A 27,430-nucleotide genomic window follows, 5' to 3' on the forward strand; every position below is an offset into this window, starting at 1 on the left:
CAACACAAGAGAGCAAGCAAGAAAAGCAACCAGGTCCAATGCTGGCTCCATGAAGCCTGAAAAACATCTCACCTGTACCTTCCTCCATTCTTGGTTCTGAAGGGAGACCTACAACAGACTTTTAAAAGATGAGCCTAAAAATGGAAACCTAATTGTGCAGACTCTAAAAACTGCAAACATATTTTAAGCACTTCACAGAAAAATGAAATTTGCTCCCTACAAACTTCCAAGTGTCAAAGGTACTGTCAGCACATTGCTTCACCTTGTGCAGCCCCACAGGTACAAATCATGGGGCTGGCTGATTGAGTAAGGGCTGAAGGATGAAATCTGTGGCAGAGCATCTGTTCCCACCCAGGCTGCCCAGGAGCTTTGCTAAGGAGAAAAGAGTCTACAGCAATACAGTCTTTCTCTAGTCAGCAGATTGCTCCATATATTGGGAGCAGTGCCTGTTCAATGAAGTTGATCTCCCTGTGTGCAATTAACTAAGCAATGTTCAAAGAAGAGCCTTGGATGATCAGCAGAAAGCTGACTGCAGATGAAAGTGGCTTTAATTGCAGAGCAGATGTGTGGTGAAGCTGGGGAGCCAGCTCTGCCTTTTTGGGCAGAGTAGTATCCTGTTAGCATGGCTGGGTTGGGACCCTGGTTGGTGCAGGTATGTTTGCCACTAGGTTTAGAGGAAAAGAGCTTTATTTTTTATCTCCTATCCTAATGTGATGAATACACCAGGTGGAGGGTGAAGCTGTGGTTGGATCTTGGCTTGCTGCTATCAGTTGTGCAGTGTTAACTTGGCATCATTTTCTGAAGATATTTTCACCAGTGCAAATCCACCCTAAAGGCACATGTGTACGTGACTCTTCCCCAGTGCACCATGACAGGGTGGGAGGTTAATTTCTGCAGCCAGAAACAGGAGGTCTCTAATCCATGTATCATGTTTAGAGCAGATTGATACCAGCTACTATTTTAAATGTTGGTGATGCAACAATAAGGTTTTTTCTATTCTCTTTTAGGACTGACAAGTGTGTGTAACCCTTCATAAACTGCTCTTGTCAACAGCTTTGGTATTAAACATAGGCAGTCAAATATTGTGAGTCAGTATCTTTCATCTTCTTCCTCATCCATATCACAAATAAGAAGTCACTTAAAAAGAGTTTATTAAAAAGTAGCACTGGTTTCTTATCTCAATTGCCTTCTGATTACACTTTGACCTACTTTCCTAAATGAACATGGTAATTGCCTCTTGGAGAGCTCAGATCTTAAATACAAGAAATAATGTATTTACAAGAAAAACAGCCAGTTAACTGGCTTCTACCTTATAAATAGTCTAGCAGGTCCCAGAACTTTCTCTAATTTCCATCACTTCCCCCCAGTGCTATGTGTCTGGGCTCAGAGCATTTATAGATTTTCATCCCAACAGCAGTGACAGTATGGCTTCTTGTCCCATGTCCAAGGAAACCCAGCCACCTGAGCTCTTCCCATGTGTCCTCAGGTAGGAACTGAATAGGAGGGAAATGCTTGATTATGACTGAATGGTCCTCAAAAGGCAGAAATTATGCCAGGATTAAGGCAAAGTTAAGGGGTTCAGGGAAGACCTGGCATGGAAGAGAACTGGTGGGACAGTATGGTAATTTTATTATTGCCTTTGCCCTCTGGGGGCCATAATTACACACATTGGAGTTACACACAGTCTGCTGTGCCAGTGTGGTGCTGAACCTCAGGACCTGGGCTGCCATATCATCTTCTAATTCAAGGGGGCTGTCCAAGCAGGGGATACCTGGAAGGCCTCTGCTCCTGCTTAGGTGTCCCCAAGGCCAGACATGATTTCCCTGCTGGTCTCAGAGTGCCTGGGGAGGTACTAAGCAGGTGCTAATGCCAGGGGTGTTGCTTGGTCTCAGCCCACCTCAGAAATACATTTTGCATGTCTCAACCTGCTGCAGCGGGTGCAGGTGCTGAGAGGGAACCTGCAGGCTGCAGCGCCTGTGCTGAATTCAGCCCAGCCCTGAGCTCTGCCATGGGCAGTGAGGCCAGAGGGACACAAGTGCCCCAGCAGAGGCTGCTCCAGGGCACAGAGGTCTCCCCCCTGCTGCCTGTGCCTGCCAGCAGGGAGGCACAGGCCGTGGCTGTGATGTCAAGAGGAGCACGGAGGGGTGTGCAGTGCTGCACAGGGAGCAGAAACCTTGCTGTGCTGGCACTACCCCAGCTGAGCCCCACCTGTCCCCTGGCTGCCACAATGCAGGGGGCAGCCCCTTGGAGAGGGGGTGGCACTGCTGTCACCCTGGAAGTACAGAAAGCAAAAAGAGCCACCTCTTTGGGCCCGTTGGCTGCTGGAGTATCTGCTCCAGGGCAGCAGCCTGCTGTCCTGTCCTCAGTCCTGCTGAGGGCTCAAAAGTGGCCGGCAGAGCTGAGAGGGGCGATGATGATGGGGGCATCAGGTGGGGTGAGGATGGGTGTTGTGTCTGATGTGGTCTCCTCAGCCTCACTCTCCACATCCTCCACGTCCTCACTGACAGAGGGGATGATCTGCACCACCTTCTCCTGAAAGTGCACTTGCTTGCGAGGCACAGGCACGGCTGCTGGCTGGGCAGGAGTTTCTGGGGCTGAGCTGCTGTCCTTGCTGCCCTTCAGGATGCTCTTCATATGGCCCAGAAGCGAGCGGTGCTGCTCCCTCTGGGCCCCGTGGAAGGTGTAGGTCTGCTCAGTGTCACCAATGATGGTTGGGGCTGCCTCAGTGGCTGAAGGGTCCACGTACTGACCCGCCTGGGGATGCGTGTCTTTGTGCCCTGGGCTCTTCCTCCTCTTGCTCAGCAGGAAGTAGGCCAGGGCAGTGAGCACCAGCATGGACCCTGGGGACAAGAATATGTTGGCTGAGGGCTCTGGCAAGTGGGAAGGCCTTGCCAAGCAGTGCTTGGTTGGCTAGCCCAGTGCCACCAGCCCAGCTCCCTGCACACCCCCACCCTCACCCCTTGACAGACCATGCTCCTCTTCCATCTGCACTATTCCCCACCCACGCTTCTCACCAGGGATGGTGACATGCCAGACCAGGACGGGATGCAGGAAACAAGCCACTGAGAGCAGCGTGTACCCCAGGAATTTCTGGAAGCTCCCGGGGCATCTAGCGCGCTTCCAGAAGGCCTGTGCCAGGAATTCAGGCTTGTGACTGGGGAGAGAAAGAAAGGTCCTTGTGGCATGAGGCACCAACCATATGCCAAGAAGATTTGGTCCTAACCATGACCCATCTAAACGTGGAGATCCTCAGTCTGGTTTGTAAGAAGATGGGTGTGCTTTTCAGGGAAGATAAGCAAAGCCTGAACATCTCCTGTAGGGAGAAGAGCATTTGCCAGAGGCCAGCATCTCAGTGCCTCACTAATCAAGTGCCTGCTAATAGGAGTAAGCAGTTGCCTCTAAGCTGTGAGGACTTTTGAGTTTCTGCTAGAAGACAGCAGCAGTGCTCAGCCTCTGAAAAGGACATAAGGTTTGTTTACGTTTTAACTTCTGTGCTGTCTCTGGCAGGAGCTGAAGCTCACCCTGGGGATCTGGGTCTTCCTCCAACCCTGGTACCTTGTGCCTACACACTGTGTTAAGCAGATGCTGAAGAGCAGGGTTTGTTGTGCTGATGCTCAGGAAATTAGGGCACAAGCCTGGGTTCAAACACAGGTTTAAATGGCTGTGCACAGGGACCCATTTACCTCCCCCCGTCTGAGTGCACTTGCCTTGGCACTGGGGGCAGGACCTTTGGTCTGGCACTTGCAGCTCCCCCAGATCTGGTTTTGCTGTAAGGGGCAAGGTGCCTTTGGGAGGTCCCACTGTGTCTGGAGAGTAGTGGGCAGGGTCTACTCACGTGAAGCACATCTCCAGGAACAAACTGATAAAGAAGAAGCCTTCACAGACAGTAACTGCAACCCCTGAAAAACTGAAAGGTGGAGCTGTCAGGGGAGCAGGGCTGTGTTTGAGTATGTTCTGCAGGTGGGCAGAAAGGGCACAGGGGGTCAGAATTTACTATCCAGTTCTCATACACAGTCTGTATGCTGGGGTCTGAACACCCTCTGCTTATCTGGTTTGTGGAAAACTCACAGCCCTTCTGCCCCTGGGGAATCAACTTGCAGCCAGTGCTGCCTCTGGCCTGCCTGAGTCTGCAGTAGCATTTCTTTTCCTAACAGAAATAGCTTATTTTTCTGAAAACTCAATATGGAGATCTGAAATACCCAAAGCCTTGGACACTGTCTCCTGCTGTTGCAGTCTAGTCTGGTGCTACATATGGTGGTGGGGTTGACCTTGTCACCCCTGCCAGCTCTGATTTCAAGGGCAAAAATACTCACAGCAGATAGAAAGCCAGGCTTTTAAACTGTCCTCGCTGCAGAGTTTCTACGCCCACACCGATCAGCACTAGAAAGAGAAGGCAGGAAAGCTGCTGACTGCAGGGTTCATTCCCAGTTCCCTTGGGTTAGTTCCCAGCTCCCAGGATAAATGTCCCCATTTCCCCAGGGGCTAGCAAGGCAGCTTCTTCCGTGCAGGGCAGCATGTTAGGACTGCCAGCACCAGTGATTCATGCTGACACACCCACCCAGAAGAGTCAGAGCTGAGTGCTGCCCTTGACATACAGCCCTGAAACCCATCCCAGCTGCACCCCTGTGATGGCAGCCTTGCCACTGTGTGGGCTGGGGAAAGGTGCTCTGGGAATACCAGCTGGCCTTGGACAGCTGGGGGAGGCGAGCAGCAGTGTCCTGTGACCGTTCCTCTCTCTGCCATGCTGCCACATCTCAGCTGCCACAGGCCCACTGCCCACTGCCCATCCTTCTCTGCCCAGGTCCCCCCAGTGCCTGCCAGCCCCACTCCCTTGCCCTCCCTGCTGCACCCAACATGTCACTGCAGAGCAGGGGAGCTGTGCCAGCTGCCTGCACGAAGGGCTGTAGCCATAGCATCAGGATCCTTTGCTAGCCAAACACAAAAACATATAATGGGAGCAGGCAGATTAAAACCAGGGAATGAACGTTCTCTCAGTGCCTCAGCCAGTACAGAACACCAGGGAGTCAGTTTTAGGGGGATTAAGAGTATTAGCAAGGCTAAAATCTTTGATAGATTGGCCAATAGCTTCAGGGGATGGAAAATTTTCCTCAACATCCTTCAGTTCCCTTCACGATTATTTCTAAGATGGAGCAGAAATGTAATGCTCACACCAGCTGCAGCAAGTTGGTTGGTACGTGCCAATTCACAGTGTCATAGCCAGAGCAATCTCCTGTCTGCAGTGAGCAGTCCCCACTCATCCACTGGTGCTCAGGAAGTTCACCACTGCTCCTGTTGCATGCACACTGGCCAAGGTTTGAGGTGCAGGTTGGATCCACTTCTCTGAGCTGTGGTTTGGCCCATCTGGAGAAGGGTACCAGGCTCCCACACAAGGACACAGCTCAGTGTCCATCGAGACTGCAGTGTAGGTCAATGCCAAGGGTCAGCTTTCCCACCTGGGCTGAAATTCCTCTATGTTTTCCCTGTAGCTGCTGGCCCCTGTCAGCCAAGGGAACTTATGGGGCCCATGTGCCATCCTTCTACACTGCCTTTCCAGCCCTGAGCAGAGCACAGGGAAATCAGCCTCATCAGAGGGCTGTGAAGCTGCAAGAGCTGTGTAATCCTACATGCAGAGTACTGTCTTTTACTATCTTGTGACTGAGGACCATTCTTTATAATCTTCCCTACAAATGTGGACTTCATTCATTCCCATTCATTCATTCATTCATTCAGTCTGTGGATGAATGCAGAATTCTACAGCTCGGATGCTAGCTCAAGCCTCTGCTCTGGATGGGGAGATTTCCTCCTTTTGCACAGCTTCTGCTTTATCCACAAAGCTGTTTGGATGAAGAATCTGCAAGAAAAAAACTGTTTCGAGGTGTTTGTTTGGACTAGTCACTGCCTTGATTTGGATCTTGTCCAAACCATGTGGCTAAAGGCACATGATTAGGAATTAAATGGTTGAAAGCATGAGAATTAAGAAATAAGTAGGAAATCTTTCCTAGATGCAAAAATCACAAGGCCTAGAATCACTGACCTAGAGATGCTGCAAACCCTGCAGCAAATCACAGGGCTGTTTGACAACTCTTTGCTAACCTGCCATGAGACCAGTTAGCCATTTTCTGATACAAAGGAAGCCCTGTAGCCTCACCATTGCACAGAGCCATTACACTCCAAGATCCTGGGGGAAGGGGAGGTTTATATTATGTGGGTAACTTGTATTTACTAGCAGCATAAAGAGCTGGGCAGGCCTTCTCAAAATCAATTAGCAAGGCTGATGCACTCTCCATTTCATAGGGGTTTTTTCAAACAAAACCCATGGGAATTTCTTCTGCATGGTTTCCATTTCATTCAAAAGCCTCACACACCTCATCAGGCACTAAACACTGCATCAAGCTGATTTCTTACTCCATTGTAATACACAGAGGAATAAAACACAGGCACATCTCAGTCTTCACAGGCCTTTTGGGAAAGTCAGGTGATACTGGGAATGCACCAGACCTATGGAAAAGCACAGTGAGTTGTAGTGCAGCTCTCTATGCTCTGATGCTAAGCAGACAGATAACTGCAATGCTCATTTAAAGAAAAATTAAAGAAAGATGTGCAGATGCTGCAAAATGATGAAAAGAAAACATGCAGGAGAGAAAGATGATATTCCACTAACACATTTCTACATTGTAAAGTACTTTCAATTTTGTTGGTTTAGCATTAGTTTTCTCATGGCAACAAGCTCACATTTTCTCTCAGGGAGGTCTCTATGAATTTCCTTGGAGTTTTAAGTGAGAATATGACCAGTGTGAGGCTCATGGGACCCCAAATGGATGGGGATGAAGAAATTAAGTGATCTGCATTTTCTGATTAAAGCTTTGTCCTATCTCCCAGTGTTGCAGTATCATCACAACATGCACTTATCTGCTGAGAGTTTGTATAAACTCAGAGACTTAGATCTCTCTGCCTGTTATCAATATCAGTCCTTTAAAGCACATTCCAGAGCCTCTGTCACCCCAGCTGTGTCCTTGGGAACCTGTGCACACTTCAGCTGATCTGTGTGCTTTCTACTTTGTCCCTGGTTTGAGCAAAGTGCCTCTTCATGATTTTCTGCAGCTCATAAAGGAAACACAAAGGTAGGAGGGCCTGCTGTGACATACTCTGCAGTGTCTGACTGAAATCCCTGGGGTTCTGAAACAGGAACCACAGTCATCACGTCAAGTCGCTTCTCACCAGGAACCTCTGGTTCACCCCTCCAGCCTTTAGACAAATCAGACCCTCTGGTCTCTGGTTTACTGATGGGGAAACTGAGGCAGAGAGCGCTGCCTGTCCTGTCCCATAACTGCTAGTCAGCAGCAGTGCCAGAGTCAACCCCTGAGCCCTCTGCTTTAGCTGATTCCCCAATTCCCATCGGGAGATGCTCCCTGTGCAATGGTGTTCCACCCTCCTGAGTGAGACACTGTTCTGACACTTGGCTCAAAACTCCTGCATTTCATCTGAAACCAAATGATTCAGGTTGTGCAAGCACTTGGGTGTGTCACCAAACCCAGAACACCCTGGTCCAAAGCAGCCCCTGGCAGCAGGGGGGAGGATGCTACTCCCCAGGTACCAGGGTGGGTGAATTTATGGTGTTTGTACTGCAGCTATAACCTGAACTGCTCTGAGCTGCTCCCCGACAGGCTGCTAGAGAGGCAGAGCAGTGCTCTTATAGTAGCTATGCCATGATGGCTGGGACAGAACCTCTCCATCCTGCCTGGTACATCTCACGGTGCACACTACAAGAAGCTCCTCCTTCATCTTCACATCCCACAGAGTAGCCTGGCAGTTTTGCACAGCCATGAGTATTTTGCTTTTCAGTCTCATTCACATCTTGCCTATGCCTATGTCTGTTTTAGAAGAATACAGTTTTGTTTTCTTCTTTTTTTTTTCTTCTTTTGGCAAGCTTTAGCTTGCCCTCTGTATGTTGGCCCTTCCTTTCCGATGTCTCACTGTGCCTCCCACAGCATTTGGAAAGAACCTAGCCAGGCAACCACCACTGTCCCACCCTGGGTCCCAAAGCAAAAGCGAGCAAGTTTTCTTGCCCCCCCATAGGAAGGGGCCGTGGCTGCAGCTGGCCGAAGGCAGGGAGGCAGCCTGGAGGTCCCAGCTCCCACTCGGTGCCTTTTAGTGCCAAAGACAGAGAGAATCTGCTCTTACCTGCTGCGGTGGAGATGCCCAGCAATCGGCAGGTGTACTCCAGGGCACTCCAAAGTGCCTTGTGCTGCATGGCGAAGGATGAAGGCTGCGGTACAGCCAGGCAGGAACTCCTGGGCTTCAGAGCCCCCACCTCAGGCGCAGCCCAGCAGCTCCCAAGAGCGGGCAGAGCCTCTCGTTCCCTGGACAGAGTGACCTTCCTGGAGGAAAGGGCAGTGCGTGCAGGGCTGGCCACCTCCACAGGGCCTCCCAGGGGAGGGTGGCCGGAGAATGAGCTGCCCCCCGGGGAAGCGGTCAGCGCTGCTTGCCGCCGCTCCCGAGGGGGCTGTGGAGCCCCGGCCCTTTCCGCCCGCTGCCTCTCGGCGGGTGATTAATGATTGCTGAGGCAGGGTGCGGCTGGGGGAGCAGGGGTGCACGGCCTGCCCTGCTCCTGAGGTGGACGCTCTGGAAGCCCAAGCTGATTAAATGAATGTGAAGTCATTAGTGCTGTGCGGCTCCCGGCAGGTTAACCATTTGTGAGGATGACGATGTTTGCTCCTGGCAGGAGCAGCACGTTTGTGGCAAGTCATGAGGGGCACCCCAGGCCCACTGCCTCCTGCAGCTGAGGCCGTGGCTGCTGCTCACCATCCAGCTTCCAAGTAGTATGGCTTGGGAAGTGTCTGTGCTGATGTGCAACCACAGGGACAAGGTCAAACGTATTCAGAGGGGTCCCACAGACTAGGGATTTGACTTTCTTTCTTTAGGAGCACCAGTGAAATGTGTTTTGGTTTTGTAGCTACCAGAAAGACATTAATTTTGATTTCTTTGAACAGCACTGGGGTCTCACAAGTGTCATAACTGTTACACAGTGAATGACCTGCACAGGTACTCTGACCTCTTTGCCTTGGATTTGGTAGACAGCCTGGGAGTCCTTGGCTTGTCCCTGAAGGACACACTGGCTCAGGAGAGGGGCAGCCCTATGTATGTCTGAAGGACAAGCCAAGAAAACAGTGTCTGTTCTGGACCCCAGCCTCCCTTGTGCTTGAACAGGGTACATCTCGCTGGAGGTCACCATGGATCCCCACCTGCTGCCACTCAGGGAAAAGGTGGCGTGGGCAGCAGCATGGCAGTCCCAGCAGGAGGGTCCTGTGAGCACAGCACAGTCCCAGTGGGCAGCATGGATTCACAGGTCAGTGAGCTCACCTTGTGCTGGACAGTCATTGCAGCCCCTGCCCCTTGCAGCACTGGCTGGGAAACTGCTGTGGGCAAGGGACTGGTGAATCATGCTCAACTCACACACAGCCCTGCAGGGAGGGAGCAACCAGCTGAACCTGTCCCCCTGAGATCCCTTCTCACCTGCCTGACACCACAAAGCTGAGCCTGGCCAGTATGTGTTGTACTGACTTATCCTGGGAGTAGAGATGACTTGTGCCAAGGACAAAGTGACAGTTTTTCTTCCATATTCTTGGTCTGTATTTCAAACTGATATTTTTCCACAGCAGCCAAATGTCCGAGCTTATGAAATAGGTTCACGATTCCTGTAAGTAAATGCTGATACTGGTCTTTTGAATGTTCACAAGGCTGTGAATGGCAGAGATCTTGCAGCAGGCAATCCTGACAAGGTTTGGGCATAGTGCACATTTTCCATGTGAAAAATGGAAAGGCCCACAGGAGAAGGGTTTCCAGAGCTTCCTGGCAGGCAATGCTGAACCCAACTCGTGCAAACCCAACTCGTGTCTTTGCTTTGTGTTAGTGTCACACTTCAGGTGTTCCCATTTCCTCTTGTCCTCCTGCACCACCTCGGGTGTTTGATGGAGCTCCCTGTTTTCCCACATCTGGTGACTCAGTGGTGAGCCTTCCTTTCCAAGAGGGTGGAAATCAGAGACAGCCAACAGGGAAGGTCACATGAAGGCTGAGGAAAAACCCAGCAGGGGTACCTGCTATGGCTGGGCATTGCCTGGGTGATCCCCATGCCTTCTAATGGTGCTTTGCTGCAGGCTCCAGGAGCACCCTCTGCCTCCAGTAATCACCAGAACAGCTTAAAGGCCCTGGCATTTACAGAACAAAGATTCACAGAATACTCAGAGTTGGAAGGGATCCACAAGGGTCACCGAGTCCAACTCTTAAGTAAATGGCCCAGATGTGGATTGAGCCCACAATCTTAGTGTTACTAGCACGATGCTCTAACCAATTGAGCAAATCTCAGGGATTCCCAGGCTGCACAGGTTGTGCAGGTTCTTTCAGGTTGTGCAAACAGTCTGGATGCTTTTTTCCTGGCTGTCATGTTCTTTTTTTAACATTGATGTCCCTTTACAAATGTGAAAAGTAGAAAAGTACTTCAAAAGCAAATAGAGGAAAGGAAGACATAAGAGTCTTTCAGAATCAGGTAGAGCCATGAGCTTAGGCTTGAAGAGATGCATAAAACAGTGCAGCCCTGAGCTATGACCACCCATCCTTCAGCAGCACCCAGCACTGCTCAAGGCAGCAAGCTGCTGCCTCCTCCCAAAGTGGGGGTCCTCTTAGCCAACATAGGCAGTGCAGCATACGGGGCTCTTACTCTGGCATTCTTATTAAACTTCACTGAGCTCTCACCCAGAAAGTACATGACTTTCTCTGAGTGCCCTTGACAGCAATGTTTCCTTTCTGGAAAGCAACATGCCTCAGGGTTTTAAATAAATGTAAATGTATGGGTGCCAGTGGTGGTGGTCATGGAGAAACAAAATCTATTTGGAAAAGGCAGATTAATACATTAACAATTTAAAACTTCCATCTCCTCCCCATGTTCCTTTGGCTACTGCCCTGCCTCCATCCTCTGAGTGGGCCTATATTAGCCTTCCTGAGGGTCCTTGTCCCCCATGTGGGGAGACCCTTAGCCTGGGGCAGCATAAGGCCTTCACTCACTCTTTCTGGGTGCACTAGGTGTTTCTCTCACTCCACTGCCCAGCAGGGTAGCATGGAGGGAGCTGGTATCCTCAGACTTCATTTGTATCAACACCCATTTAGCAGCTCCTTCCCTCCATTTAGGATTTTTTGGCTAGTTCTCCTACAAAGCAACCTCACATGAGCTTGATTTTTCTTGGTAGAAGGGTCCCTTCTTCTTCCGTCTCTGTTGAAGTGGGGAGATGATACCCTTAATGAAGGTGTGTTTTAGTGAGGTTTTTAGGAATGAGTTAATGCAGTCAGAAGAGGACTGACAACTTCTGAGCATAGAGGGTTTAATAGCCTGTAACCAACATTGCAAAACCTATGCACCAGCACAGGCTGTTCTGGGACATGTAACAGCAGTGGTCCCCACAGCACATTAAACCACTTCTCTTGCACAGGGATTTACAGTTTGCACTTTGGCTGCCAGCCAGGATTCACATTTACAGTCTGCTTCCCATGATGTATGGGCTTATTTGAGAGGATTTTATCTCAGGGTTATGGCTTCATGGTCGTATTAGTCTGTGTCTTCATCTCTCCCTCCTCGCACTTTGCTCAAGTTAGTTTTGTGGGGCACCACCACCATGGCCATTCTCTGTGACCAAGGCAGCTCCTGGATTGGCTGCCCCAGTAAGGATATAGGGGAGCAGCACACTCACCTCATGTTTGTCTCTGCAAAATGGTGATGCTGCAGGAGTGATGCAGATAGTGGAGAGCCTATCCTGGGGCATAGGGTACCACAAACCATGCTCTGGAAGAAACCTACAGGAATATGCTTAACTTAGCTTGCCCAAAGTACAAAAACAGTTCCCAAACTGCCTTGGACAATGTTCTGGAAATTGGTTTCTGATATTTCACCTTCTCTTCTCTCCTCAGCCCTCAGCTGTAACCACCATGTCAGGAAGCCTTGCTCAGCAGCCTTGGTCCCTCTCTGAGCAGCAGCAGCTGAGGTGCTCCCACCAGAGTGTCCAGCTAAGACAGACTGGCACCAAGCTCTCCCTGGCCCACCGGAGGACAGGGAGCCAGCAAGCAGCTTCCCAGAGCCTTTGCAGTGGTGCCAGGTGCTGCCTCCCTGTGCTCTCCTTCCACCAGGTCACCTGCCATGGAGGGGAAATGGACTGTCACAACAGCAGGCTGATGGCAGATGGACCCAGTCGATTGGAAGCACCAATGAACTGCAGCTGTGGGTTCACTGGCTATGAATATCTCCTTGCAGTCAGCAAGAGTTTCACTCTGCCTTGTATCCCCAGAGGTCCACTGCTTTCCAGAACAGTCTGAATGTACTGACAGCATCCTGAGGCGAGCTTGGCAGACCTCCCTCCGCTCCTGAGCCACGGAAAAACATGGCAGAGGGCTGCCTGAAGTCACAGAACCAGCAGAGCTAAAGAGAAGATCTTACACGTGCTGCCCCTTCCTTCGCTACAGGCAGAGAATGATGCCCTCCGCAGTCTCCGCCCCGGGCAGCAGTGCGAGCCGTGCTGGGGATGCCCGGCAGGGGACAGCAGGACCCCACACGGCACAGACCGGCTGCTCCCCGTGCGAGGCAGGCTGCAGCCAGCCCCCTGCAAGGTGCGGATGAAAGGGCATCATTAAGTTTTACTGTTTGAACAAGAAAAGCGTGATAGCCACAGTATGGATCTGAAGGGGGACTGGGGAGAGCCCAGAGCTGCAGTGAACACAAATCAACAACTGGCCTGTTTTGCTTTATACTCTGCGATCAAAGGAATCAACATGCTGCCGAGCACTCGTCTGCTCCTCCGGGAATTTCCCAGCACAGCAGGAATGCCAAGGCTCAGCAGTACTGCCCCACATCAGCCCTATCAGCCCTGCCAGCCCCAGGAGGCTTTGGTGAACAGCTCCAGGGCTGCTGCAGGCTGACCCAGCAGAGAGGGTGAGATGGAGGGGCTGGTGAGGAGCCTCTGTACCCACAGCCCCTCCTGGGGACCCTCTCCCTGCCAGCACAACTGGAGAGACGCTGCATTTATCCTGGGGACTGAGCTTTCATCCAGGCGTCCACTGTTAATGAAACTCAGGACACACGGTGGTGTGGGATGATGTGGGGATGATACCAGGGAAGGGGGCTGAGGTTGATACCTCTGTGGCAAAGGCAATCTTAATCAGAAAATGGATGTAGAAACCCATCTGATGCACTTGTGGAGATCTCACAGACATCTACAGCACCTCTGTCACTCTGACTTGCTGGTGATTTCCGCTTTCCCTGTGAAACCTGCAAGCCTCCTCACCCCAGCCCCTGGCTCAGGAAAGCGACCTCCCAGAATGTCAGCATGAACTTCCCTTTTCTTACTTGCTCACCTGTTTGACACCAACTTTAGAGGCTTTCCAAAACGTGGACTAATACCAGTTCCCTGTGGCAGCATGTGTGAGGGGCTCCTGGCTGGCCATCCCCCAGGAGTGGGGCACAGCTCTGTACAGCTGGGATCAATCCCCATCCCAGTGCTGCTCTGTTCTCCAAGGGGTGGGCTGAGCAGTGTGTGCTTGTGTCATTTTACAGTACTTGGCAGAGAGATGTGTGATCAGGATGTATGCATACATAGGCAAGTGTCTGTATATATGTGTTGAAAACTCATGTGTTTTTCTTAAACTAAGCTGTAATAACATGAGCTATCAAAATTACATTTATTTATTATGCATTTGATCTCCACTTCCACAGCGGGGCTCCCAGAGATTGGTGTCCAGCTCCCAGAACCATGTGATTATGCAAGACTCTCCATGAAAACACATTTCTAGCTTAGCAAACTGCAGAGAAAAACTGCAGAAAGAGACTCAAAATCCAGAATAAAGAAAGCTCCCAAGTTTAATCTTTGTTTCCTATTACTAATAGTATTATTTCTAATTGTCTGATTAAAATGCATGATCTTTGGGGGATTACAGTAAAGCTAAACAAGAAATGTCACAGGGAACTAGGGAGAGGGGACATCAGGAGCTGAAATTAAGGTCAAGGCAGTAATTCCAAATCTAAACCCCAAGGCAAGAAATACCTTCGGTCTCAGCACTTCTCAGCTGCCTGTGAAGTTTCTTTGCTGATAGCAGTGTGAATAGCTAGGAGGACTGAGGCTGGGAGCTGCAAAATACCATGAAGGCAGCAGAGGCCTGACAGGGACAGGGGTGCTTCCCTAGATTAACAAGGGGCAGGGGATGCCAGCCAGTGAGATGTATGAACCCTCTGTCCAGGGAGCTGCCAGGGAGCTCCGCAGGGATGTGCCTGGTGCACAGGGAGGCTGCTCCATGTTGCAGGTACAAGCCCTCTCCAGTGGGACTGTCCCCACTCCACTGGGAGGCAACAGAGCCATGGAGCTGGTTGGCAGCTCCTCTGAGAGGCAGTGGGCAAGGGCAGATTCAGCCTGTTGGGGTTGTTGTGGTATGGCCAGGGCAAAGGGAGCACTGCTCAGTGCTGGCCTTGGCAGTGGGGACTTGGGGGCTTTGTCCCTCTTCCTTAGGAATCTCCTTTGTGAGACTGATTTTGGCTCTCAATGGATGAGTGGAGACCTCAACTTGCATGTAAAGAGGGAAGGGAAACATGAAGGGAGTTCCTTATGTGATCTTAAGGCATTGCTTCACCCTGCACAAGTCCCTGCATGTCCTCCATGCCTGCTGCCCCTCAGTTCTTGTTCTTTCTTACAGTCAGGCTCGCTTGCTGTGAGCTGCTCCCACAGGAGCTGTGGGGAACTCCAGACCTGTTCAAAGTAGACATGTCACAAAGACCATGTTGCCCACATGTACAGAAAGCCCCTACCACAAATCAGTCAGCTGCAGAACTTGGGAGAGACTCATCATGCTGAAATTGGCATCAGTGCCTCTCAATGGACTATCACTAAAAATAGATCCATCTCCTTTTTTCCATATCTAGATTGAAGTCTAAATCATTCCCAAAGTCTGAATTTGATGGAAGTCCTTTAGCAGGTGGGTGTGTTGGTTAGCATTGTCTAAGAGGCAGCTAGAAGTGATCAGTAAGGAACACAGAGGCAGGCAGAGCAGATGGAAAAGGTTGTGCTTAGGATCACTTACTGCAATATGGGCGTGGCTTGGGATCTGGATGTGAAGGCCATGGATTTCACCTCACATGGATCCAGTAAGCACACATCCACTTTTCCCACTGACACTGAAAAATTCCTCACCCCGCAAGAAGTCCCATGGGACTGGAGTAATCAAATAGGGAGGTAATTGGAGATTGAAAGACCATCACTGCCTTTACTAATAACAATGTGTTGTTTGTAGCATAGTAAAAGAAGTCCAGCCCCACACCACAGGTCATAAAAAAACAAGAGTCCAGGGGGCACCAAAGGTAACTACACAGCAGCAGTGCAGAGGCAGAAAAATTACCCATGAGATAGGCTAGAGTAGTCTCAGCCTATTTGTACAGAGCTGAAGAAGAGATGAAATCAATCACACATCTTTTGCCTGAATTTGCTACTCTGAATTTGCCAGCTGCTGCTGGGACCCCTGAATAAAGACTGTAGCTTGCTCCCAAAGCCAGGCAATTCCTTCCTCAGTAGCTGTCAGTGGATATGAGCTTTGGGCTGTCACAGTAGGTGTTTGAACTGCTGGCCAAGCAGCTCTGAGGTTCCATCTCCCCTCTTCCATCTTTTCCATCCCTTCAGCTTCCACTCCACAAAAAAATTTCTATCCTCTGCCATCACCTTGGGAGACAGCAACTTGCAGCAGCAGTGCAGGAGCCACATGCCGGTGTGAGAGGGTATTCAGAAGGGTTTGCTGTCCCTGGAGCAGTGTGACATGTGTGCACTGGCTGACTCTCATCACTGAGACCCAACGAGGCCAACAGGAGTGCCGTGTCAACATAAAGTAAATATTGTCAGTTTTTCTGTTGCACTGATTAATTTTCATTTTGAATGGGGAAACTGAGGTGGAGTGAGGCCAGATAGTATCACACTGCATTGTCAGCAGCACAGCTTACTCAAGGATGATGAATCTTTGCCTACCTGTCTGTAAGTCTTCACTTCCCTTGTGAAATACAGTGCTAGCTCTCAGTCAAGAAGCTTACTTAGCTAAACTCTAACCTGAACCCATGATTCATTCCCTGAACTAAAAGTTGTGATATGATGATGAAGGGTAAGATCCACCTCTGTGTGGAGCAGGTCTGTAACAAGACTAAAATACCACCTTAACACCACAAAATAAGGCTGTTGTTTTACTTATTCCTGTAGAGAGAGAAATTGCCACCACGGGAGGAAATGCAGTAGTGTAAAAGGAGCTCACAAAGAGATCAACTATTCATGTGCAGGCTCTTGGTCCAGAGTGTATTTCCTAAGGAAGGCTGGTGGAGCAGTGTTTTATTAGTAAGTGGGAGGAGGGAGAGCTAGTGACTCAGTATAAACAAGCTCTGTGCATGAGCTTTATCCCACAGACATTCATCCATCCATCAAAACCATTTGACTCTTTGCCCTCTTTTCTGGCAAAGGGGACTGGTGACTTCCTGCATGGGAGCAAACAAGGTGTGCACAGCAGTGATTGATGCACCTGGGGGTTGAGACACATCAAAGAGTCTGCTTGCTGCATTTCGAGTCCCACTGAGCAATTTATAGAAGGGTTTATGTAGATAAATAACCAGGGAGATTTATGTGATGCAATACAAAACATATGTTTTTGGCTGGAGAGATGTAGAAATGCTCAGGGACTTGGAAGCTGTGTAACTGAGGTTATTTGTAAAAGTGTTCCTGTTAGTAGGATTTATTCTGGGGCTTCATTCTACTTGGCATTGCCTCCAAAAGGCTGCAGAGCAAACAAGCATAGCAGGACCCATCACCTCTTTTACTATGTTGTCTGAAAGAGTTTCGAGCTTTAAAACCAGAAGTTTGGTCACCCCTGGTTGGGGCTGGGAATAGGAAAAGGCTGAGAGCAAGGAGAAGCAGCAGCAAAGGAAACAGACCTCCTGGAGATGGAGGTTGGGTGAGGTCAGACAAGTCCCTGGAGGGACCCCAGATGCCAACTTGGTCTCCCCGCCTAGGCACCTAGCACTGGGAGCTTACCTCTGAAAACCTTGCAATCCTGCCATGGCTAGTGTGATTTGAAGGGAGAAAAGAAGACAGTCTTGGCCTTAGCTGGAAAGCTGGGATGTCAATTTGAATTTGTCCATCACATCAGGTGTGTCTGTGGTAATGGGAATAAGTTTCTGCCATGTATTATATTTGCCTGGCTTGGACATCCCCTGCAATCCTGTGTCCCTCTGGCTGTGTAGTATTCCCTTTGCACTGAGATGCAGTCCCTGGACCTGGCATGGGCTCATTTGTGCCTGCTGAAGGTTAGGAGCAGGCTCAGTGCTGTGTTAGTGTGAAAGGACTGTCAGAGTGGGCAGCTTGACAAAATCCTCTGGAGTCAGAAGAGACTCACTGTGGGCACCTGCTATCTCTCTGAGGGTGTGCACCAGGGAGAGCTCACAGCCCTCACACCCAGTCCATGCCCTCCATGCAGACCCTGACACCTCCACGCGCCTGACAGAGGGGCAGACCCCCTACCACCATGGAATATTGCACAGGAAATGGAAATTGCACAGCTGTCTGGCTATCTGAACTGCCTCATCACTTCTATTTCAAGACTGAGCTGTTTCTGTTTCAGGAAGGAGCAAAGGAGTTCAAACAAATGATACCCAACCGTCCCCATAAGGTGTGCACCCCAATGAACACTGATGTGCACATATATCAGCAATGCAAGGGTAAGACTGGTAATCCCTTCTGGTTGCAGGCCACTTAGCCATAAAATTCCTCCCTACATATCTCCCTGTCCTCTGACCCCCTCTCCTCCATGTCTCTGTCTCATGGTAATAGAGGCAGATCTCGGTGTGCCAGTGCCTGTCATTTTCTACCCTAGGCAGAAAAAATATCAGCTGTTTGAAGATAAGTTGTGACTGCTCCTAAATCTTAGGCTCCCTTTCCCTGTGCAGGAGTGAAGAGCTTGGGACTTGCTTGGCAATCAGCCTTCCCATGGATGGGAAAGGCCCCCTGCCCTCATGTGTGCTCACCACATGGGCCACTTTATTTACATAGCTGGGTCCACACATTTATATTTAGTACGTTTGAGAGGCCACCATGGAATGAGAAAGCTAAAAATGAGGCTGAAATAAAATGTATGGAAGTTAAGGGGGGGATAGGAGTGAAAACAGGAGGCTGGAGGTAACTCCAGGGCTCGCTTGGCTGTGTGACCATGAACGCCAGAGTCTCCTGCTGTGAGCAAAAGGACCACAAGTTAAGGGCACCTTTGGATATGAAGCTGGATCAGATTCACGCCCTTCTTCAAACATTCTTACTTGAATACAGCTTGAAATTGCAAAACTAACCCAGTCTTATAGGCTACAATACATCTATATATCTGTCTATATTTATCCCGATTTGGAAATTTTTAGTCACCACATAAGTCTGACCAGAGTTAGGCCTGAGGTTTCTTGTAGCAATGCTTTAACTCAGGTGTCCCAAGTGAGCACTCTGGAGATTATTATTCTCTCCCCCAGTAAACAGACTCCCTCAAAAAAAAGAAAAAAAAGAAGCCATTTGATGAGTTGGGAGTCGATTATGCATCCATCTTCCTCCCACACCCTACACACATGGAGGGAATGGGGTGGATCTGTTTCTGACAGCATCTCCAGTGGCACACAGCCTGCTACAGCTCTAGTGACCTCTCACCTGAAATGCCTGCTGGAGGTGGTCTGTGATAGCAAACAGCTCTGGTCCAGCTGAAAGGTTTTTCTTTAAATGCTTTTAGTAGAAATGTTACAACTCATTTCTTCCTTTAGTAACTATAAGCAGAGTAAATTAAACTTTCATGAGTCTGAAGTACATAACTCTCCTTCAAGTTCCAGGGTCTGTTTCCCTGGTCATCCTGAACCAACAAGGGCTTTGCTGGTGGTGTTGGGTCCTGGGCAGAGATGGTGTTGCTCATCCAAGCTGGTGATGTAACTGGTACTAAATTATTACTCATTGCTCCTGTCCTTGGTAGATTTTTATAGCCGCTTGTGAGCTGTGGTTACTGGGAACAGGAAGGGCAGTGGGTGCTTCCCTGCCATGGCTGGGATTGCCCCACACACAAGCACAGAGGGCTTGAGGATCAGCCTCGGGCCAGCTGATTGTTTCCATGAGCTGAGTGCCAGCAGTCCCCTCCCCCTGAGGAGGTGAATTGCCCTCATGTGCTCTGATGAGATGTGCATTAATTATGAAGAGAATGAAACACTACTTTCCTCACCCACCGGCCCTAAAAAGAAACTTGTTGACTCCCCAGCCTGTTTCATGCTTTGCTGGCAAAAAAAAAAAAAAAAAAAGAAGTTGGGGAAAATGAGCATGCTTTTGAGGTTCAAGCAGGCTCTGCACCCAGCTGCCAGCTTCTCTTGAGTCAACGCAAGCAGCAGTTCCCAGGAAGGTAATTTCAGTGTGTCCAGGCTCCTAATAAAGCAGTGCTCTGTTAAAAAAAGGTGCTGAAACCCTCTCCTCCCTGCAGCCACAGCCACGGTGAGCCCCCCAGAGATGCCAGTCACTCTCCTGGGAGTGGGGTTTTCCCATCCACACCGGGTATCCTGAGCCCCGAGAGGAGCTGGGGCTTATGTGCCTATTTTGATGCTAAGGCTGCCTCTCAGGAGTGCAGGCAGATACAAATTTCACTTACTGTCCCTAGTTCAGTGGCTTAACATCCTTATGGAATAGCTGTGGCAGCATTTTTAGTTGATGGATAAGAATTTTCCTATGATTGGGGAGCATAGGATTGTGAATCTCCTGTAGCCTATGATAAAACTTGTTTCAACTCTGGCATGAAATTCAAAGGCAATTTTAGCCTTTTTCAGAAAAGTAGAAAACAGTAGTCTAGACCAGAGGCAAAATTCTCTTCTAGTGACACCAAAGTCTCTTACTCTCATATTTGCACTTCTAGCAGAAGTTATTCTTACTTTAGATTTATGTCTGCTCACAAAACTCTCAGCTTGAATCTAGCAACATTTTCTTATGAGACAATGTTGCATCATCTAGCTTCAGTCAGAAGCTACTTAATTTTACTCCTCAGGGTGTGAAAAGTGAACTGAGGGGAGATGATATCCTATTTTAAGAAATATTATCTGTACTGGTTAGAGATTTTCTGAGGGATTAGCTTTCGCCTTGGCATGAGGAGAGACAGAAGTGAAGGCAAGATTTCGCCTTGGTGCTCTATGGCCTTGATAAATCAGGCACCACAAATCACTGTTGTTAGATCCCTTTCACATCCCTTAATGGGTGGGTGGTAGAAGTGCACTATCTTTTGAGAAGATCCTCCTGTTTCTTGCATGTTAATTTAGCAGCTCCCAAAATAGCAACCTATAGTACCTAGATTCATAATTCATAATTAAAACTCCTAACAATGTTCAGGCTCCACTGCTGGTTTGACCTCTGTGCCTCTCCATGAGCATACATCTCAAGGGATTCTTGCCCTCTTCTCTGGGAGGGCCCTGTGACTTATCCCATTAAGTTAACAGAAGGTCATATGATAGTCATAAAAATATTATGGATCCCTCCCACATTCCTCACCCGTGGCAAAATACTGCTACAGGGAACAATCAGTGCTTTTTAGCTGGGCATCTAATAAATCTGGAGAGGTATTAGGCAGAACTGAAGCTCTACAGCTGCTGGGGTGGATCGTGAGCACAGATGGATGGCTTGGGAGATGGGGTTATTTTTTTGCCTCTGTTACTGTTTGGAAGCAAACCTGTGTTTCAAGTTTTCCAACATCTTTAAGAGGTGTAAATTTTCTATTTGTTAAAAGATCTTGTTTTGTGTTTATTTGTCAGCTGTGTTATACGGGGAAGTAAATTCAACAAAATTGAAGTAGTTTTGCAGAAGCGCTGTTCTGCTCGGTTGCTTTCTCTGTAGTGGTTAAGAGGCTTATTTTGTATGGGACCTACCCAAAAGCAATCTCCCTCCACTGCTCCTTGCTGAAGCTCCCTGCTGCCAGATGAGCAGCTGTGAGCTTTGTCCCTTGGATCCAGGAGCAGCGTGAAATTCAGGCTTTTTGTACAGAGAATTGCAATGTCTGCTACAGGCTGTCCTTCTCCTCAGCTCCAGCCCACCAAGTCCTCTCCATCTGGCTGCTCTGGCTTGGGCTCTGCTTGCAGCTGGGGACTGAGTCATGCTGGCACTGTCAGCCCAGCACGCAGCCAGGGCGTTTCTTCTCCCTGTGGTGCCTGAGCTTGTCTCATGGGCTCATTCCTTACCCTTTCCTAAGCCCCTGGGAAAGACCTGGGGGAATGTGCTTCTTTCTATGCACCTGTTATTTCATCTGCTCTGGTCTGAGCTGCTGTGTGCTCCTAACCTCTGGGTGGGGTATTTGGGGTCACAGCTGTGCCATGTGCAGTGGGATGACGCTGGTTTCTGCTACTTAGGCTAACACAGGGTCACAAAGTTTTCATGCCACTTGGGGTTCCTTCAGGGCAGCTTGTCTGACATACATGCTCAAACTTTCCTCCTTCATATTCCCCAGTATTTGCTGGAACCCCTTGGTTCTCTTGTGCTTTTTCTTGGCATGTATAGAGACACTGTGCCTTTGCTGAGGACTCTGCCACCATCCCAGCTCTACCTGGAATTTGGGTTCCACAGCCCTGCTGAGTCCTGCATGTCGTACCTCAAGCCTAGCTTTAGCAGAACCTTTATCCATGAAATGCATTACATTTTGTTAAAACATGTCACAAGGGTCAGGAAGGAAAGGATGCTGCTGCCATGGACTGAAGTCCATGTTCTGAACCCTTTGCATGCTCTCATCTCCTTGCTGTCGAATGTTTGTTGTGCTTAAGAGGGCAGCAAAACAAACCTTGCCTGGCCTCTCTGGAGCCAGTTGGGTGACAGTCAAGAGACTCAGCCAGCAGTCAATATAGCTGTGACTAACTCCTGCAATAACATGACCTTTCAGGATGAACAGTGACCTTCATAGGCTTAAGTGTTTTTCTTTATGACCGATAAAGTGTGGTCATAGCTATATTCCCAATGATTTCTCTATGGATGGCAAGTAGCTGGAAGAAGTGTGTACAGACAGAATTAACAATTTGAAGAAACTGAAGTATGCTCCTGCTATTGACTCCTTTGAAAAGTTTCTGCAAGCACTGAATGAACAAAGGAGCAGGCTGCCAGGCTGTGTGGCTGTTGAAGAAAATCTTCCTGATGCTGGAGGTCAGAATCTATCAGAATTTTGTCCAGAAGTGAATTCATGAGTTGACAATGTGCTGCAGGGGTAAGGTCACATGCAGTCTAAGGATTTTTCTCAGGAACTTCTTTTGCTGCTCACACAATTTTCATGCTGAAATGATGGATGTGGAGAGAGCAGGATGAGAGACAATTCCAACTCCTTGCCCATTAGTCTTTTGGATAAACTTCAGATTTTAGCATGGGGGTGCCAGCTGCACTACCTAGGAGGGAAGCGATCTAATGTGCTACATCTGCAGGCTAGTGGGCACCCTGTGCCACAGCTTTGGGCTGTGCTGTGTTAATGAGGAGTCTCAGCCTGGCAGGGAGTCTGTGTCCACACTGGCACCTCTGGGATGTACACGCTCACTGCCTCACAAGAATGCACTGCCTCACAAGAATCTCCTGTCCAGGTATTCTTCTCCATAGGGCCTGGAGTCAGCAGCTGTAGATCAGTTACTGTGCAGTTGCCCTTCCTTGCAAGGCGCTGCCTAATGCAGAGTGAGGCTGGTCCCTGCAGGGATCCTGGCCAGCCTCAGCCTTGGACACCAGCTGAGGATCAGGATGGGGGCCCACTGTAACCCTTGCTCAGGCAAAGGCCAGGCAGAAGGAGAAAGTAGAACTGAAGAAAATAGTTTCCCCAGGGAAGCTGCTGCAGGAACAAAAAGCCAAAGCCTCTGTAACAGAGCCAAACATCAATGAAGGAAAAATCTAATTACCCCTTCTTGTGGGGTTTGCAGTACAGGAAATGTGGCCCTCTGGGACAGATGTAAATATAGGCATAATCTAATGCCATACTTGCCTGAACTCCCTGAATTCAGGATCTCCCTATTAAGCAGTCAGTTGGTTCTAATGGGAGGTTTTGAGCTGGAGGTGGTATCTGCTTTCTCCCCTCTCTCCCCACCAGTCTGTGCACAGTGCAGCAGGTGAAGGCCAGAGGCATTGTAAAATAATTGGCATGAGTTACTTCTCTTGATTCCTTTAGCTTTCCACAAAATATGATGTCTGTAATCTCCTGGCTGTTTCCACAGCTATTGCTGGAAAGGAGTGTAAAAAAGGAGCCCTTCAGGTGTGGGACACTGCCCTGAACAGCAGCCTGTGTGTCTGTCCATGCTTCCCCCTGGCAGCACTGCAGCCTATCTTCAGCAGAGGTCTGCCTCAATTTGAGTGGATTTGAGACCTGCAAGACTTGAGTCTCCTGCCAGTCCCAGTGATTTTTGCTTGTGATTTGTTGCTGAAATCTTGAGAGCTGACAGGTCATGGTTTGCTTTCTAATCCTGCCTGTGTGAGAAGGTGGGGTGGTCCTGGGATGGTCAGTGCAGGTCCAGGACCCAGTTTCCACAAAGGTGTATAAGGATGGTTGTTTCAAACTGCTGAGAGGTGCTTCAGTGTAGCCATGTGAGAAAAGATGCTGGAGTGCAGCAGAGTAAGGGCCAAAGAGTCTTCAGCAGCTGTGATCTCCACAACTCTTGCTAGAGTGCAGTACACACACATTGGCAAAGGCTTGTCAGCAATGGAACCTGCCACGGAGCAGAAACTGCTTGAAGAACCCATATTGCTGACTCAGTTTGGGCTCAGTTTGGCTCTCCCAGCTGGAGGGCTGTGCCTTTAGGAAGTAGTGTGCTGCCTGAGGTGTGCCAAGGAGGGAATAGATAAGTTTCCCTTGCATGGGGTAGAAACCCAGAAGATTGGCTGCAGGGATAGCATTTAGCAGGCAAAGGACTACTTTAAGTGTCTTTTGTTGTGTTAATTGACTGCTATCCAAGTGTGTTTTCTCACCGTGCTTTCGAGGACTGATCTAACCAGATGCAAGACACTCCTATGAAGGAGCAGCTGTGTGTGCTAGCTGGGTTTGCTTGGCTTTCAGTCCCAGGGAAAGGGCAATCTGAGTGCTCAGCTGTTCCTAAAAAATTGCTGGTGAGGAAAACAAACTAACAGACACAGCAGGGATTTTGTAGCATACAGTCGAGGAGCTGAGATCTTTTTCCCCCAGCAGAGCTCAGCAGCCCTGTGCTCCCACGCAGCCAGCAGGCAGCGGGCTCTGTGCAGGGGCTGCGTTTGAGCCCAGCCCCAGGGAGCTGCTTCCCACCCTGGGCAGAGCCTGCAGGGCACAGGGGCTGTGGGCACTCAGCCCCTGCAGCCTGGCAGGGCTGGGCTGCAAGGGCAAAGAAGGGCAGAGCCCAGCCAGGATGGCACAGTGTGTTACTGTGGAGGTTTGGTTTACTGAACATAGATTTTGGGACCAGAAATCAAGACATGTCTTTTTCTATAAAATCTGTGCAGGTTAGACAAGAACTCATGGCACCTTGGTCCATCCTAGAACTGGATGGAACACTGTTGATGGAACACTGCAACACACAGTGGAACATCAGACTGCTGCTGATGGGACAAGAGGGCAAAAACATAAGTGATGACCAATTCTAAAGGCTGATTTCATTTACTGCTGAAAAATTGCCAGCCTGCTTCATAGCCTTGTATCCCCTGGGGAGCAGTAATGCCAGTTTATGCAGCTGTGTGAGTACCCACCAGCCTCTTCAGGCTGGAGCTCCATTGCTCTGTCATTTTTAACAGAGGGAGAGCAGGAGTGGGTGAGGTGATGTTACCCAGATCCCTGCTGTTTTGGGAATCACCCAGCCATGCAGGCAGCTGCCTGTGCTTAAATGAAGTTCTTGGTAGCAGACTGATAATATCAAACACTCAGTGCCCTGGCAGCACTTCTGAAAGCCAAACTCTGGAGTGAATGACAAAGTGTTTTTCCATTCCTTGGAAAGTACAAACTGGTTTTCTTTTTGCTGCATGTGGGGGATTTGTTTATATTAGGCTGTGGAAAGGAAAAAAAATTCTACATGTTATCTCAGAGCTGAGCAGATTAATCCAGAGGAAGATTTACTTGAGTGCAAATCAAAGGCTTAGTTTTGTTGGATAGTTCTTCAGTGTCTTGAATCTAAATCCATCATGCTATCCTTGCAGCACTCAAATATTTCAAAAGAATTTGGAAAGTTTGCAACCAGACTAGAAGTACTGGGTCTATTGCTGTCTTTTTTTGTTTTTTTTTTTTTCTGTTCTTCAGTCTGCAACTCTGCTATCCTTTATCTAATTTATTTTTGTTATGTTCGGTGTTCAAGATCTCTGAAGCCCCAAGGAAGGCTGTACAAATTAAAGGTACAACCCAAATCCAGGACATGCAGTCCTAATTCTGTGTAAACAGATTTTAAGCTGAGCCTATATAACTGATGTGCCCAGGATTTAATGAATCAGGTACATTAGGAAGTTGTTGGGAGCAGTAGACTCTCCTCATAATCAATGAGTGTTTTTCATGTGAGTGATGGGAATGGCAGTGGGCTGCTTCTTGTTCTGACACCTTCTGTGCAGGGAGGGCTTTGGAAGTGGGTAACACTTTCATTCCCAGCTTCTGCCTTTAAATTATGAGCGTACAGAGAATATGGGTCTCAATATATTGATAGTTGGAGATGGGAGTCCAAGAAATGTTGGAAGAGCTGTGAGATACAGCAAAAAGACATTGTGGGTCTGGGTTATTTAGGAAATTGGTCAGGATCAGTTCTGGGTGTTGACAGATAGTTTGTGTATAGCAGCTTGGCTTCCTAGATTGATTCTTGTTTCCAATGTGATCTGGACGTATTCCTAGTGAGAAACTGAGTCCTGGCTCCCCTGTTGCATCCACAGGGTAAGCTGGAGAATCTGTCTGCTTTTTCCAGCAGTTCTGAGCACTTTTCAGTTGATCACAAGTGTGCAAGTAAAATGATTTTTAAAAAAGGTATAACCAAATAGATGTCAACTGCTGATGCAGCTCTTTAGTCTGAGTGAAAAAGAAAGCAGAGGCGCTGAGGCTGAGCTCCACATCTGGCTGTCAGGCTGCAGGAACACTGAATGCAAGGGGCTGGCCTAGAGGAGATGGGGAATTCAGACTGAGCCAAAGGCACTGGGATCACAGGGAGGGATGGAAAACCAGGTGCAGGAGCAAGAGTGGTGTTTCCATGGGGTGATTCCAGCAAAAGGGCAGAGAGCTTAGGAGATAAAAGGTTAATTAGACAGAGCTTGGGGTGTTGTTTGGTATGTGTCTTGTGTTGGGAACTAGCATCTTTAATGAAGCCTCTTCCTTTGGGATTCAAATGCTGGGTTCAAATAGCAGTCAGGACAAGAAGTTCTGTTTCCCATGTCACATCAAACTGCAAATGGCAAGATATCCAAATTAATTGGCCACTCACATTGTCAGGTGCAGAAGGCTGAGAACTGCCAGCCAAGTCTTTCCTGGGCTCTTCCTTTAATTTCTTTAAGTTGTTAGTTTGTGTAAAGGTTCTGACTCAATCATTTCTGCTCTGGGCCCCTGTGGACCAGCTTGTCTTCCATTTGGCTTAGGGAGCACTGGAGGAGATCTCAAGTGAGAAGCCTTTTTGTCCAGCAGCCTTGAAGCAAAGCATTTTTCTCCTGCATGTTTTGTGCAGCTGTGGGCAGTCATGCACACTCCCAATTTTTTTAATTCTTTATTCTATCCATGTTTCTGGCTCAGCCACCATAACTGAGAGCAGGGTACAGTACTGCATTTGCATTGCTGCCACAGATTTCTGTCTTGGTGCTGATGCTAAAAAGGTTGCACTTCAATACTGGCATGATACTCCAGTAATCAGTGCTTGCCTTTGCTCCACCAAACATAAAGCTGGTGTTTTGCCAGTGCTAATAAAAGGTGTTTCCTACAAAGGGGACCTCATGAGCAGTTTTCAAGATACCTTTCTCTACCAAAATGGGATTGCCCATGGATTTAATGTCTTTCAAAACATTTATCAACAAATGTGTGTACTGCTGTATTTGTTATCAACAGGACACAAGCATATTTGGGAAACACATTCAAAACCATGAGGAAGCTCTCCAACTGATTTCTCTTTTTATTTTTTTTGTGTGTGTGTGAATCTGTCCTGCTGAAGTGGATGGCAATTCCCACGAGCGTGAGCAAGATGAAATCAGTTCATTTCTGCTCAGATGACAATAGTTTCTGACAGCTTTCTGGAAAGCATAGATAAATAAGAAACCTGTTCATAAGAAACCTAGATAAATGAGAATCCTCTGATATGGAGGCAGTGCCCACTTTGCCAAAGGGTTTTGGAAGCAAGTTATCTCTGGACAAGAGGCATATCTGAGCTATTCAGATATTAATTTTTTTCACCAGCATTGTTGAACAG

General features: G+C 48.7%; 1 protein-coding gene across 2 annotated transcripts; it reads right to left on the bottom strand.

Annotated features, from left to right (window-relative positions):
• Window positions 1–1,173: 1,173 nt before the first annotated feature.
• TMEM72 (transmembrane protein 72) lies at window positions 1,174–8,607 on the bottom strand. 2 transcript variants are annotated; one of them, XM_054637754.2, is made up of 5 exons: window positions 8,182–8,607; window positions 4,314–4,380; window positions 3,836–3,907; window positions 3,015–3,154; window positions 1,174–2,840 (listed from the first exon to the last, which is right to left on the bottom strand). In XM_054637754.2, the coding sequence occupies exons 1-5, from the start codon at window positions 8,249–8,251 to the stop codon at window positions 2,380–2,382; spliced, it is 810 nt and encodes a 269-aa protein (XP_054493729.2). In that variant the 5' UTR covers window positions 8,252–8,607; the 3' UTR covers window positions 1,174–2,379. The 2 variants fall into 2 exon arrangements, with proteins under 2 accessions (XP_054493729.2, XP_077039212.1); XM_077183097.1 differs by lacking the exon at window positions 8,182–8,607 and having other exon boundaries at window positions 3,836–3,899; window positions 4,314–4,357.
• Between the last annotated feature and the right edge of the window lie 18,823 nt (window positions 8,608–27,430).

This window comes from Agelaius phoeniceus, chromosome 9, assembly GCF_051311805.1.
Source record: "Agelaius phoeniceus isolate bAgePho1 chromosome 9, bAgePho1.hap1, whole genome shotgun sequence".
Taxonomy (NCBI): Eukaryota; Metazoa; Chordata; class Aves; order Passeriformes; family Icteridae; genus Agelaius; species Agelaius phoeniceus.

Excerpts from the sequence above, each read along its gene's own strand:
- TMEM72 (XM_054637754.2), bottom strand. The coding sequence starts at position 8,251 with ATGCAGCACAAGGCACTTTGGAGTGCCCTGGAGTACACCTGCCGATTG. Across the intron at positions 4,381-8,181 it reads GGGCATCTCCACCGCAGCAG|TGCTGATCGGTGTGGGCGTA; the intron begins GTAAGAGCAGAT and ends TTCTCTTTCTAG. Across the intron at positions 2,841-3,014 it reads CTGGCATGTCACCATCCCTG|GGTCCATGCTGGTGCTCACT; the intron begins GTGAGAAGCGTG and ends TCTTGTCCCCAG.